Raw genomic sequence first — 13,555 nt, 5'->3', positions numbered from 1 at the left:
AGAAAGAAATAAATAAAATATATTGAATATTTATATTTGTGACGAACTCATACGTCAGTACAATTAAATGGAAAAAATAAAATCTATTAGACAATAGCTGTGCATCCTTCTTTTTTCTGTTTCGACCGATCATGCTCGTACTGGCCTTAAATTAGTTTAATCTTGCCTTGAACTTTGGCTTTGAACTAAAACGATTTGAAATAAAAAGGTACTTCGGGCTTATGCTATTTTTTATCCTACAAAAATTAAACAAATTTAGTGAATCCAGAAAATACATTTTTAACTAAAGCATACTTTTGGGCAACAAGAAACAAAAAAAGTTTACTCAAAAACTTGTATTTTAAAATAGCTTTTTGTTATTGCGTCGTTACAAATATTTATTATTTTTTAAATGGCTTTAATATCATCATAAATTTATTTCCTGGGAACCAGCTGCATCCAGAATCCGGACCTGGGGGTAAAGTTAAAGCCGCGTGCCGAACCCCACAAATCTTTTTCAGTTCTCGGTGAAGCTTCGATTTTGTAATTCAGCAAAAGGTTGTACAACATACCCTTGACCTGCATCAAGGCATAGCGATTTCCTGCATAAGAAGAAATTATTAAAAATTATTAGTATTAAAAATAGTTTCTTTAAACACTGACTCCCTTGAGTACTCGGGTGCTAACGAAATCGAAGGGATCGCTTACCTATGCAGTTGCGAGGACCCACTCCGAAGGGCAGATATGTGTAGGGAACCAGGTCACCCTTTCGCTCCTCGCTGAAGCGCTCCGGATCGAACTTCTTGGGTTCGGGGAAGTACCGCTCATCCATATGGAGACCAGTGATTGGAATATTGATGCGGTCGCCCACCTTGAAGTCGAAGAGCTTTTTGCCGTCCTCATCGGTAAGGGTGTAGTCCTTGGAGCAGTGACGGTCGGTGGCAGCGGCCAGGGTCCACTTGCGCAGGGACTCAGATATAACCATGTCCATGTACGGCATCTTCTGAACAGCATCGTAATTCAGTGATCCGCCATTTAGAGCCTCCTTGGTGTCCTTCACCTCCTCATAGAGGCGCTTCTGGATGTCGGGATTGTGCAACAACTCGTAGGCAGTTGTACAGACCAGGTTTGAGTTGTTTTCGAATGCGGCAAAGAAGAATATGAAGCACTGGGCCACAATCTCGTCGTCCGACCAGTTATCCTGGGACTCCTTCTTGGACTCCATCAGCAGTTGGATCATGTCAGGTCGATGGATGTTGTGCTTCTCACGGTATTTTATGGCATCCACCACCAGGCGCACGAAGTACTCGACTTTGCTGGCATCAAAGATGGTCAATTTGAAAAACTAGAATGGGTTAATTAAAGGAAAATATTAATAATAATTATAATAATTAATAAAATATTAATGTGTTTCATTTGGGGTTAAGCTATTGAACCTACTTGGAAGAGCTTAGGAGCAGCAATGGACAGCATGAACTTGAAGAACTGGGGCCCTCTAGAGAATACCAGATTCTGACCGATACTGTAGAACTCATTCTTCGGATTATCGAACGAGTTAACCTTCAGCCCAAAAGCGGTGGTGGCGATGACATCGTTTGAAAGCTTGTTGCACAACACCTTCATGTCCACCTCGAAACTTTTTCCTGAAGCTGCTCCCGATGCGGTGTCCAGGTGCTGGAGGCACTCGGCGAAACTGTCGTTCATCAGGGTGAACATGTTGCGCATCTTGGCCGCCGTGAATACCGGGGTCAGAGTATTCCTCATGTGCTTCCAGCGCTGATCCTTCATCACATTCAGCATGTCTTTGACCAGACGCTCGTTGGGGCTTAGGAATATTTGGTGGTTAGGGAAGTAGTCGAAGTCCTTAACGCAGATCTTCTTGATCACCTCGGGATCGTTGAGCTGGATCATGGGAGTGCGCATATTGAAGATGCCCACAATTTTGCTGAAATATCAATAGCTCTTAAAGACAAAGTTTGGATAGAATACCAACGTACTTACTGGTGGCGATTGCGATCGTAGAGCTCTGTCAGCTGCTTCTGGAAGGAGGTCGTCTGGAAGGCCGATCCAGCCATGTTGCCCACAAATGGGTAAGGCTTCTCAAAGGGCAGACCCCGCTTCTCGAAGGTTTTAAAGGTGGCCGTGCTCCACTTGTAAATCAGAAAACCGATGCCCAGGAGGGCCAGACATATTTCTAGTACAGCCATGGCTAGGACAGTAGCGTTAGAACCCTTGGTCAGTATATTGTGAATTAATGTGGTCAACTACTCGCCAGCGCAATTTATACCCGTCAAGCTTAGTATAAGTATATGTGTATAGAATAACAATTGTATTTGATTATCTTAAAGAGAGATATCAGTTCTCAATAGGTTAGACACATTTGGATTTCTATGTTATTGTGTGTTCTGTTGGGAACACACACATAAACGCGTATCTGCCGCTGAGAAATTGTTGTTACGTTTTAGATTATTGATTTGTTTATAAACTTGAAATGTATTGGAGAACGCTCTCACTAGGGAACTCTGTGATAAGCCAGCTCTTTTGCTCACCGTGTGTATTCTTATCATTGTTTTACTTTAAAATGGAAAAAACTCTGTAACCGTTTATTATGATAAGGCATAATAATCTATCAAATCAAGTATTATAAAAGCAAGTACGTTGTCAAGTGTATCGATAACATATTTGGGCTGATGAAAGTAATGTTTTTACCAATGCAATTTCAAGATAAAATTCTAGTACTTTGTGATATCGAACCATGTATACCCTTTCAAACATGTCTTTCCCAGGAGCGTTCCTATTGTTGGTCTTAAAATTAAAGAGAGAAAGAATGTTTCATTTTTTAGTTTATAAACTATAATTCTTTGGAAATATTAAAAACTGCTTAAATTATAAAATCAGATAATTTAAAGATAGATTCGATCAGATTCGCCGAGAGGTGATGAAATAAACTTAACATTTGCAGTACATTACTGAAGTATAAAAACGTGATAAGCATTAGATTGCGACTCGGCCTTGCCAGTGACAGCTTAATTTGGAAAATCGGGAGGTTCGTTTGCTTTTTCAGATTAAACAGAATAAAAATTAGTTTTCCTATTTCTAATTACTACTAACTTTATATTATTTTTTGACTGTCGCAATGTGCACAAGCTTTCTGCCTTAACAATGAGTGGTGAAGAGAAATTTTAAATTGCAAATTTTAGAGATTATGTTCAAAATTGTACAAAATACAAAATATTAGCAAGGATCTGGTGAAAATATAGGCAGATACTTTTGCGGAAACCCCTCGATTAGTGCCCAGAATCTTGATTAGCAGCCGACTAGCCGAAAAATTTGTATAAAACATATTATAACCTTTTCCTTATCCGACTTTTTGTCATCTTGTTTGTAATATAGCCGACTTTTATTATTTCAAAATTTCGATTTGAGTATTATGATCATATCATATATAGTTGAGAAAAAACCAAAACTGTGAATAAACTGTAAATATAAAACTGTAAAGTAAATAATTATAGGTGAATATAACGAAAGCAGGCATTACGTAGTTATTAATTAACGTAAAAATATATAATTGGTTTTGTATAAATTTTTAAATATCCATTTGCAATCTGCAAGGGTATGCAGTTCACTACACACATATTTGATCAATTACCATTTAATAATAATCACTATTTATGCAAAACAAATTACGATTAATAATAATAATGCCAATAACCAATGGAAAAACATGTAAACAATGAAGTAAAAAAGTGTTAGAGGCAGCCGTATAGCCTGCGATCAGAATGCAACCATGCCAAGTATATTGCTGAATAACTCCCATATTTATTTTAAGAAAAGGTCAGTTCAAAATGTATTACTTGATGTAAATTTAATTCAAGCCGAAATTCACGCTTCTGCTTTGTTCGGGCTTTTATTGAATTATGGAAATTGTGTCCCAGGCATAATAATTTTAAACATGGATTTAATAAAAATAAACCAATTTTTTATAATGTATTGTTATTCTTTAATTCACAACAAAAGTATTTTAATATCAACTTATTTTCTGGGAACGAACTGCATCCAGAATCCGGATCGGGGGGTAAAGTTAAAGCCGCGAGCCGATCCCCAAAGATCTTTTTCAGTTCTCGGTGAAGCTTCGATCTTGTATTTCAGCAGAAGGTTATACAACATACCCTTGACCTGCATCAAGGCATAGCGATTTCCTGCATAAGAAGAAATTATTACAAATTATTAGTATTAAAAATTGTTTTTTAAACACTGACTCCCTTGATTACTCGGGTGCTAACGAAATCGAAGGGATCGCTTACCTATGCAGTTGCGCGGACCCACCCCGAAGGGCAGATATGTGTAGGGAACCAGGTCACCCTTCCGCTCCTCACTGAAGCGCTCCGGATCGAACTTCTTGGGATCGGGGAAGTACTTGTCATCCATGTGCAGACCAGAGATTGGTATATTGATGCGGTCGCCCACCTTGAAGTCGAAGACCTTGTTGCCGTCCTCATCGGTAAGGGTGTAGTCTTTGGAGCAGTGCCGGTCGGTGGCAGCGGCTAGGGTCCACTTGCGCAGGGACTCAGATATGATCATGTCCATATATTCCATCTTTTGCACCGCGTCATAGTTGAGGGACTCGCCCTTCAGCGCCTCATGGGTCTCCTTCACCTCCTCATAGAGGCGCTCCTGGATGTCGGGATTGTGCAACAACTCGTAGGCAGTTGTACAGACCAGGTTTGAGTTGTTTTCGAAGGCGGCGAAGAAGAATATGAAGCACTGGGCCACGATCTCGTCGTCCGACCAGTTATCCTGGGACTCCTTCTTGGACTCCATCAGCAGCTGGATCATGTCGGGTCGATGGATGTTGTGCTGCTCGCGATATTTTATGGCCTCGACCACCAGCCGGACGAAGTAATCGACTTTGTTGGCCTCAAAGATGGTCAGTTTAAACATCTAAAAGAAAATACATGGGATTAAGATATCCTAGACATGTAAAAGAAATCGCTTACAGTGAAAATCTTTGGAACGAGTGAGGCGAACATAAACTTTAAGAACTGAAATCCGCGGGAGAAGACCAAGGACTGACCAATCTCGTAGAACTCATTGTTCGGATTTTCGAAGGAGTTCACCTTCAGCCCAAAAGCGGTGGTGGCGATGACATCGTTTGAAAGCTTGTTGCACAACACCTTCATGTCCACCTCGAAACTTTTTCCTGAAGCTGCTCCCGATGCGGTGTCCAGGTGCTGGAGGCACTCGGCGAAACTGTCGTTCATGAGGGTGAACATGTTGCGCATCTTGGCCGCCGTGAATACCGGGGTCAGAGTATTCCTCATGTGCTTCCAGCGCTGATCTCTCATGACACTGAGCATGTCGTTTATCAGGCGCTCTTTTGTAGTAATGAAGAGCTGGTGGTTAGGGAAGTAGTCGAAGTCCTTAACGCAGATCTTCTTAATCATCTCGGGATCGTTCAGCTGGATCATGGGAGTGCGTAGATTAAATAAACCCACAACTTTGCTGAAATATCATTAGCCCTTAAAGGAAAAGTGGGAAGGGAATAAACCAATAAACCTACTGCTGGCGAGTGCGATCGTAGAACTCGCTGAGCTGCTTCTGGAAGGAGGCCTTCTGCAGGGCCGACCCAGCCATGTTGCCCACAAATGGGTAAGGTTTCTCGAAGGGCAGGCCCCGCTCCTCAAAGGTTTTGAAGGTGGACGTGCTCCACTTGTAGATCAACAGACCGATGCCCAGGAGGGCCAGACATATTTCCAGTACAGCCATGACTGAGGTGTCACCAATGGCGAATTTTATTCCGAACTGAGACCCACAAGTACTTGCCAGCGCAATTTATACCCTCCGTAGTAGACTACTCATACTAGTAAATGTGTAGCGTAATAATATATACATATATTGATTTGCAATGAGAGAGATTTCGTTTCTAAACAGGTTAGAAGTTGTTTGTTATGACTGTTGATGTTGTGATGTGAAAAAAGGAGAACCTGGCGCTGTGTTTGGGTAATTGTTGCTTGTTCAGAGAGCTTAATATTCTCCCAGTGCCTTTTTTATATATTGTTAAATTTCTGAGCGAAGCTCTCAACTCTGAGAGTGTTCTGATCAGCAATATTTTTATTTCTTATAAAGCTTTTACGTTCCGTTGGTAGCAGAGTTTTGGCCCTATCTGAAGCGGCACAATCTAATCATTAAAAAAAAAACAATTCAAAATAAATAATTTGAAAATCCAACTTGATGGTAGGGTCGTCCATTCAAATCTGATAATTACCTCAAAGCATATGATTCATAATAATATAGAGCTGCCTTTGAAACGATCAAGAAATGTTTATTATAAATATTATTATATATTATAAATATTATTATATTATTGTTATTTGTATCAACCATGAGATATGACTATATCATATAAATTCAAATAATGTTTATAATTTATATAGTTACAATGCTTAACATCTCCAGTAACGCTTTCTGAAGTGACTTTGTTCTTTGTTCAGATAGTATTTATCTGTACATTTGTTGCATTGCATTTGTATATTACTATGGTACGCCAATATATACATACATATGTACTTGAATCTTAATCTCGAGTATTTCACTTAAATATTTACAGATACATAATAAAAAAAAGAAAGCTTACCAATGAATTTGGTAACTGATGAAACTACTATTTATCCCAAAGCAATTAATACATTTGCAAAACAACATAATAAATCATACCTTCCAAACTGATATAACATATCATCAGTATAATCAGATGAAACATTTAGTACAAAATAGTTGTAACTAATTAATTGGCTGTCGCCTCAGTTCGGATGAAACAAGTTTAAAGTTTAAAAGAAAACCTTACTTTTGTTGGTCTACCTTTGTTGATTATTTGTTTCGATTCTAAGCTGAAAGTGAAATATTTATATTGCGCGGTATTTTAAAACCGTTCGGAGCATTCGTTTAGTGGCAGAAAATATGACTTCGTCTTGAAAATCTAAATGCTAACTCTTAAATTTGTTTTATTTTAATTCTTAAAACTTCATGATAGGTTCTTGTTTCTCTATTATATGATTTGCCTGCAATGCACATGCAAAAACTTAGTAGCTAACGTGACAGTTTATTCTTAGATTCATTCTGTAAAAGCTTTTCATTCTTTCTCGCCGGTTAAAATGAACCGAATTCATAGCCGAACCCCAAACTGCTTTGAAGGAGATAACTCATTTTCTTGAGTTTTATTATTGGGGGAGAGACTATTCAATATATGGGCGACGCTAAATGTAAGAGTTTTGGATTTGGGAAGTGCCAGGACTTCCTTGACAACTCAAAAAGCACATGTATTCCTCTGAGTTAATTACCAGCACCTAATGCGATTTACCGTATAACACCTTGAGCACATGATTAATAATAATTAGTTTCAGTATTACTATTGTATTTAGTCATTTAGTTATAGCTTTAACATTAACATAATACTGATATACGTCTTGTCATATTCGCGTTCCATAATCAAAAGATCCATAAAAGTGTCAGGTATCACAATTTCAGTCTTTTCGTTAATGAGATTGGCTCACTCGCGTGGCACCAATCGCATGTAAAGTCCGCTTCTAGGAGTCAGGGAGAAGCTCCGTGCCTCCTCCAACATGTCCTTGGGTGTCTTCGGGGTACCTTCCACCTTAAAGTTAAGCAGCAGGTGGTACAACATACCCTTAGCCTGCATGTGAGCAAAACGGCTGGCTGAAATGGAATAACGCTTGATAAGCTTCTATGTAAAACGTGGAAACTGCAGTTAGCTTACCTATACAGCTTCGAGGCCCCACGCCAAAGGGTAAGTAAGTATATGGCACGAGGTCACCCTTCCGCTCCTCGCTGAAGCGCTCCGGATCAAACTTTTTGGGTTCGGGGAAGTAGCGGTCATCGCCATGAAGACCAGCTATGGGAATGGTCACGCGGTCACCCACCTTGAAGTCGTAGAGCTTTGTGCCATCGTTATCGGTAAGGGTGTAGTCTTTAGAACAGACACGATCCGTGGAGGGGGCCAGGGTCCACTTGCGCAGCACCTCGGAGACGACCATGTCCATGTAGGGCATCTTCTGCACAGCGTCGTAGGTCAATGATTCACCCTTCAGGGTCTCCCTTGTCTCCAGGATCTCCTCGTAGAGGCGCTGCTGAATGGCGGGATTCTTAAGCAATTCGTAGGCCGTGATGCATATCAGGTTGGAGTTGTTGTCGAAGGCGGCGAAGAAGAATATGAAGCATTGGGCTACGATCTCGTCGTCCGTCCACTTATTTTCAGACTCCATCTTGGCCTCCATCATCAACTGGATCATATCCGGACGGGTGATGTTTTGCTGCTCTCGCAGCTTCATGGCATCCACCACTAGGCTCACAAAGTAGTCCACCTTCTTGCCGTCAAATATCTTCATGTTAAAGAGCTGGGAAATTATACCGATTAGATACTCCGTGGGGGACTCTTAGAAAGCTAATGAACTTACCGTGAAAACCTTGGGCATGAGGGCAGATAGCGTAAACTTGAAGAACTGAATTCCCGTGGAGAAGATGAGCTCCTGACCAACGGAGTAGAACTCATTTTTTGGGTCCTCGAACGAGTTGACCTTTAGGCCGAACGCCGTTGTGGCAATCACATCGCTGGAGAGCTTGTTAAACAGAAGCTTTACATCCACCTCAAAGTCCTGTTTATCGAACGTGTGCAAGTGCAGCAGACACTCTGCGAAGCTTTCGTTCATCAGGGTGAACATGTTACGCATCTTGGCCGCCGTGAAAACCGGGGTCAAGGTGTTCCGCATGCGCTTCCAGCGCTGATCCTTCATCACATTGATCATGTCGTTCAGGAGACGCTCGTTGGTGGAGAGGATGAAGTGGTGGTTTGGAAAGTGATCAAAGTCCTTCACGCAGACCTTCTTGATCAACTCCGGATCGTTGAGCTGCACGTAGGCCTTGCGGAGGTTAAAGAAGCCCACGACCTTGCTGGAGTTCAGAGTGGACCGTCAGAATATGGTTCGCTTATGGTGGGGAATGAGATACTTACTGGTGGCGCGTGCGTAGGTAGAATTCGGTGAGCTGCTTATTCAATGAGATTCGCTGGAGGGCAGAGGCAGCCACGTTCCCGAAGAACGGGCAGGGCTTCTCGTAGGGCAGGTTACGGTTCTCAAAGGTTCGGAAGGTGGCAATGGACCACTTGTAGACGAGCAGAGCGAGGCCCAATAGGACCAGGCAAACTTCGAGGTAAGCCATGTTGTTGGGTTTATGGTTTTAAGCACTTGCGAGCTGATAGTTTGTTAAGTGAAAACTGATTTGAGAGCCGAAAGGCTGCACAATTTATACCCAAGCCGAATGTGTATAAATTGCATTAGGAGGGGGGAAATATCGCCTCTCAAGAGGTTAAGCTCCATTGAAGCACACCTATTCGGACCGAGAATCGATAAATAAAGCTTTTTTCCCTAGCTCTCTCTTTCTCTTTCGTATGATTTTGGTAATTTCACAAGTGGAGCTTTTCTGTCTCTCTCTTTCTCTCGGGAAATTGTTGTCGCTTGAATTTCATAATTATGCAAAAAGATCTCAAGTTCAACGAAAAAGCTTGCGGATTTGAGAGCTTTCATTTAATCGCGCTTTTTAATGGAAAATAATTCTCAATACACATAGAGAAAAATATTTCGTCTACTTGGAAATAAAACCAAGACGCCTAATGAATATCTGGTTTTCTACTTTATGAACATTTCAAGTGTTTCGGTCTTTTGATACATTTTCATAAAGTTTTATATTTTAGACAGAAGCTTGAAGAAGGAGAGATTTCTAACCTAATAAAAAGATCTTTGTGATACACCTCAAAAGCTGCGTCAGTCATGTCATTTTATTCTGCCCGTTTAGTTGTCTGGACTTTTGCTGGATGAAGCTTTATACATGTAGTAAAAATCAATATTCTATATTATGTTATACAACATTTTCCATAGCTACATATAATCACAGTGTATAGAACGTTTCCCATAAGAAGAAAATATAAGGGAAATATTTAACCAATATGTGAAACACATATTCATTTACAAACATATAAAACCAAAACTCGGTAATTAGTTATGTTATTAATTATTAAGCAAATCAATTTTTTTATTCTTAAATTTTTACCAATACTTTTTCTTCCACAAATGTCTTCAAATTAAGTTTTTAACCAAGCAGATCGATAGGAAGAAAATATCAATACATGTATGTACATATGTACTTATGTATGTATGTATGTATGTATATTCCCTAATTGTGAAAAAAATCTTATTTCGTATTTTTACAGTGATATAAGAAAGAAACCAAAAAATTTAAAAATAAAAAAATTGAATAGATTACTAAACACACTAACTATATTTGTGCCATGGTATTAACTTATCTCATATATATAAAATACATATTTAACAAAGCTTTCTTTAATTTCATTAGGTTTTTCTACAGGTTTCTTATTAACTTAATGAATATTTATACTTCATAGGATATTCAGTGGTGCTTTCTTCCTACATTGCAACAAATCTAATATGAACTTTAGCCCTACGAGTAGTACCTGGTAGGAAATAAAAGTTCTTTGTCGAAATAGATGTGGAATTTGAGAGCTCCCGGAGCCCCATTGTACCTCTACCAAATTCGCTTGGGTATCCTGGGTTTATTCAACCCTCTGCTGACTGACAGGCTTGCATATAAATTCCTGCAAATATATGTATATAGATATATGTATGTATAGAGTGTGCATATGTAACATGCATATATAACTTTCGTTTGCTCAGCCAACCGAGTTGCTTCCTCACTCTCCTCCCCCAGCTGCACACATAGAGTATGAGGAAAGTCCTTTAACATTTTATGCGCAACTAAAATGTTAGAACATACTATATATATATTTATATACGTGTACGTGTGATACTACAGGACAACTGTGAGGATGTAAGTGCTGTGGGTGTGTGTGAGCTGCATTTTATCAAAGCTTGTCCAGCAGTTGCCGATGTCTGTCAAGTCATAATGCCTCTGCTCCTGGCACACCACCCGACTCCGACTCCGACTCCGAGTCCGACTCCGATCCTTGCTCCAGCCACTGCCATTCCATTTGATTCTATTCTATTCCGCTCCGTTTTTTATGCGCAAATCATGCTGCATCATTAAATCTTGCCGCTGTCGTTGCTCTCTGGCTGTTTTTGCCTTTGCATTTCCTTTCGCTTTCCTTTCAGCAGCCTTCAGCCCAGGAAACACCCAAAACCGACGGGAAGGAATTTACGGCTTTGGGCGTTGATTTTGCTCGGGATCCGCTTCACCACAGTTTTATTTCGCTTTGTTTTTTATGGGATTTTAAGTAGTCGTAAAGCGCAACACTTGATGAGATATTAAACGCTGAAAGGATACAAAAAACGGGACTGAGCGACCCCGATTTGGGATCACACATTGTTGCACTTTGTTTGATTTGATGGCATTTTAAATATTGGTTTTTGAATTTTTCATTATTTCCTGGAGCAAAGCGCTGTCAATGGGCCCTTAATAGATTTGAGGCCTCGTAAAAAACTGAGACTGGAAATGGTATACTGAGAGAAAAGCACAATACTCCCATACCCCATAATAAATAATTATTACAATTGATTACTATTAATCTAGTCTAAAGGCGACTTGTAGTATTTTTAATAAATCAAGATCTCTGTATATAAACTTACCGCATTTTTTTGCTGTGTATAGCAAAATGCGGTGTCAGAAGGTGAGAAACAGGCACAACTCACCTGTCCGCCTCGCTTGTGTCTCATCAAGGAGCATAAAGAGACCACAAAACCCGAAGAACCTTGTCTGCAAACTTGTCAATGACTCCCAGCAACTAAATATTTTATTAGGCAGTTCGCAGCACACAAAAAATAAAAAGCAGAGAAAATTGTAGAAGGACCAAGGACTCGCTGTGTGTGTGTGTGTGGTCGTGATTGCGTGAAATTTAGTAGCTCTTGGGGCGATGTAGGGACAGACAAGTTGATGCTGATGAGCCTCATGATGGGAAAGACGACGACGATGATGATGATGTGGATGAGGATGTTTATGTGGGAGCCTGATGAAGCTGCCGCTGCCAGCCTGTCAGGGGAATTCGGGAGATGGCGGCAAAGTTCCTTGACTTCCCCCTCAGGGCTCCTCCTCCTCCTCTACAATGTTTGCTCACAATTGGCCGTACGTGTGCAACATTTTTAAGTAGCTTCCGCCAGCCGCCGCCTCCCTCTCTGTTTGTCTTAAGTTTGGGTGGAATGCCAAGGCGGAAACATATGTTTTCAATTTAGCTTGCAAATGGCAGAACCTGATTGAATTTACCTTGGCCAAAATGGAGATCGATGCAGTCTCTGCTGAATCTTTAAGGTCTCAGAGGAGACATTGCTATGAAGGCAAAAGTCAGAAAGAAAAGATTTTAGGTTACAGTAAAGGAATCCTATTTTAAATCAATGAGAACCTTGAAATACTTTTTTTCTTATATTGACAAGAGCATTCCTTTTAAGCTTAAATTTCTTCAAAAGATTTCTATTAAAGCTTCATATCCTATTCTTTCATGAGTATTCATTTTACCTACACCTTTGCCAAACGAAGTACTAACAGAACTTTAAGGTGACCAAAAACTATACGAAAGTTCATCCGTCATCGGGGCCCCCAAGGAGCGAATGGCAGAAAGGGAAACTCGCAAATTACATTTGCGGCGTCTGGTAGTCTGCATCAATCATACGCACCGTGTTCGGCATCAGCAGCTGTCGGGCCCGGGAAAGTGGCTCGCTCCTGGGGGACTCGCTGGCTGAGCTGGAGCGTTGACAGTGCCAGGCTCCATGTCACTCTATTCAAATTACTTGCGATTCGCCTTTGTTGTTAGTGAAAGCGTCGCCTAATTGCATGCCACACGATTTGCAAGTGAGAACGGCAGCGCTCCTTTTGCCAGCAAATTAAAATAAATTGTCCGAAATTAAAGGGAAACTTTTACTTTTGCTCCCGGCTTCGTGCTTGTTTGCCTGCTTAGGAATTCAAACGGCGTGGCCCAGGGGATCCTACATGGCCATGAGTTGTCTGACAAGCAGGGATGTACATACAAACATATATCCTCAGTGTGTCCTTTGGCTGACATTCATTGGGAATGCGGCGGGCGTAGGGACGTGGCTCAACTTTTTGCATATTACGCACTTGGTCACGTACTCTGCTCGTATTTATTTTGCATAAGTTTTGCGACTCCGGCTCAAGGAAGACGGCTTTAAGTCCGGATCTGGTAGGAATTAGCCCAATTAGGCGCCGACCGGCATATGCAGACAGTGGGCCTCCGATAAGCGAGACGATAAGGCCGAACAAAGGCAGCGGGCAATTTCCCGAGACACGGTAATTGCACGGACTACGGCGTCGAGTTTGAATTATGGCCCGGCACTTATGAGCTTTTTACTGCTCTTCTCCGTTTCGTTTCGTTTCGTTTTATTTATTTGGCTTTTCATTTTGCGACTCCCCATTGGCGACCTTTGCCAGCCACCCGAAACAAGTTCAATGGCTCGCCCCGTCCCCTTTTCCAGCCCCGATCCTGCTACAGGATTTTTTATTTCGCATGTTGCGACGCTAAGTGCTT

The 13,555-nt window shown here is 40.9% G+C and overlaps 3 protein-coding genes across 3 annotated transcripts; all 3 read right to left on the bottom strand.

Annotated features, from left to right (window-relative positions):
* Positions 1–333: 333 nt before the first annotated feature.
* LOC110189242 (cytochrome P450 9b2-like) lies at positions 334–2,241 on the bottom strand. The gene is made up of 4 exons (XM_020959243.2): positions 1,981–2,241; positions 1,420–1,924; positions 688–1,324; positions 334–581 (listed from the first exon to the last, which is right to left on the bottom strand). Exons 1-4 carry the CDS (start codon positions 2,184–2,186, stop codon positions 415–417), a joined length of 1,515 nt encoding a protein of 504 aa, XP_020814902.2. The 5' UTR covers positions 2,187–2,241; the 3' UTR covers positions 334–414.
* A 1,714-nt stretch (positions 2,242–3,955) lies between these two features.
* Positions 3,956–5,795, bottom strand: LOC110189241 (cytochrome P450 9b2-like). The gene is made up of 4 exons (XM_020959242.2): positions 5,540–5,795; positions 4,977–5,481; positions 4,284–4,920; positions 3,956–4,178 (listed from the first exon to the last, which is right to left on the bottom strand). The coding sequence occupies exons 1-4, from the start codon at positions 5,743–5,745 to the stop codon at positions 4,012–4,014; spliced, it is 1,515 nt and encodes a 504-aa protein (XP_020814901.2). The 5' UTR covers positions 5,746–5,795; the 3' UTR covers positions 3,956–4,011.
* A 1,578-nt stretch (positions 5,796–7,373) lies between these two features.
* Positions 7,374–9,493, bottom strand: LOC110189243 (cytochrome P450 9b2-like). Its single transcript, XM_020959245.2, has 4 exons — positions 9,005–9,493; positions 8,451–8,943; positions 7,754–8,390; positions 7,374–7,692 (listed from the first exon to the last, which is right to left on the bottom strand). The coding sequence occupies exons 1-4, from the start codon at positions 9,208–9,210 to the stop codon at positions 7,526–7,528; spliced, it is 1,503 nt and encodes a 500-aa protein (XP_020814904.2). The 5' UTR covers positions 9,211–9,493; the 3' UTR covers positions 7,374–7,525.
* Between the last annotated feature and the right edge of the window lie 4,062 nt (positions 9,494–13,555).

This window comes from Drosophila serrata, unplaced genomic scaffold, assembly GCF_035046125.1.
Source record: "Drosophila serrata isolate PLE 108 unplaced genomic scaffold, ASM3504612v1 contig_347, whole genome shotgun sequence".
Lineage (NCBI taxonomy): Eukaryota > Metazoa > Arthropoda > Insecta > Diptera > Drosophilidae > Drosophila > Drosophila serrata.
This window is presented reverse-complemented; position numbering and strand designations above follow the sequence as displayed.

Bases quoted from the DNA above. Each gene is read 5' to 3' on its own strand.
- LOC110189242 (XM_020959243.2), bottom strand. From the start codon at position 2,186: ATGGCTGTACTAGAAATATGTCTGGCCCTCCTGGGCATCGGTTTTCTG. The intron at 1,325-1,419 runs GTAGGTTCAATA...AACCCATTCTAG, and splicing joins CTGCTCCTAAGCTCTTCCAA to TTTTTCAAATTGACCATCTT. The intron at 582-687 runs GTAAGCGATCCC...CTTCTTATGCAG, and splicing joins GGGTCCTCGCAACTGCATAG to GAAATCGCTATGCCTTGATG.
- LOC110189243 (XM_020959245.2), bottom strand. From the start codon at position 9,210: ATGGCTTACCTCGAAGTTTGCCTGGTCCTATTGGGCCTCGCTCTGCTC. The intron at 8,944-9,004 runs GTAAGTATCTCA...TCTGAACTCCAG, and splicing joins TACCTACGCACGCGCCACCA to CAAGGTCGTGGGCTTCTTTA. The intron at 7,693-7,753 runs GTAAGCTAACTG...ATTCCATTTCAG, and splicing joins GGGGCCTCGAAGCTGTATAG to CCAGCCGTTTTGCTCACATG.
- LOC110189241 (XM_020959242.2), bottom strand. From the start codon at position 5,745: ATGGCTGTACTGGAAATATGTCTGGCCCTCCTGGGCATCGGTCTGTTG. The intron at 4,921-4,976 runs GTAAGCGATTTC...ATTTTCTTTTAG, and splicing joins TCGTTCCAAAGATTTTCACT to ATGTTTAAACTGACCATCTT. The intron at 4,179-4,283 runs GTAAGCGATCCC...CTTCTTATGCAG, and splicing joins GGGTCCGCGCAACTGCATAG to GAAATCGCTATGCCTTGATG.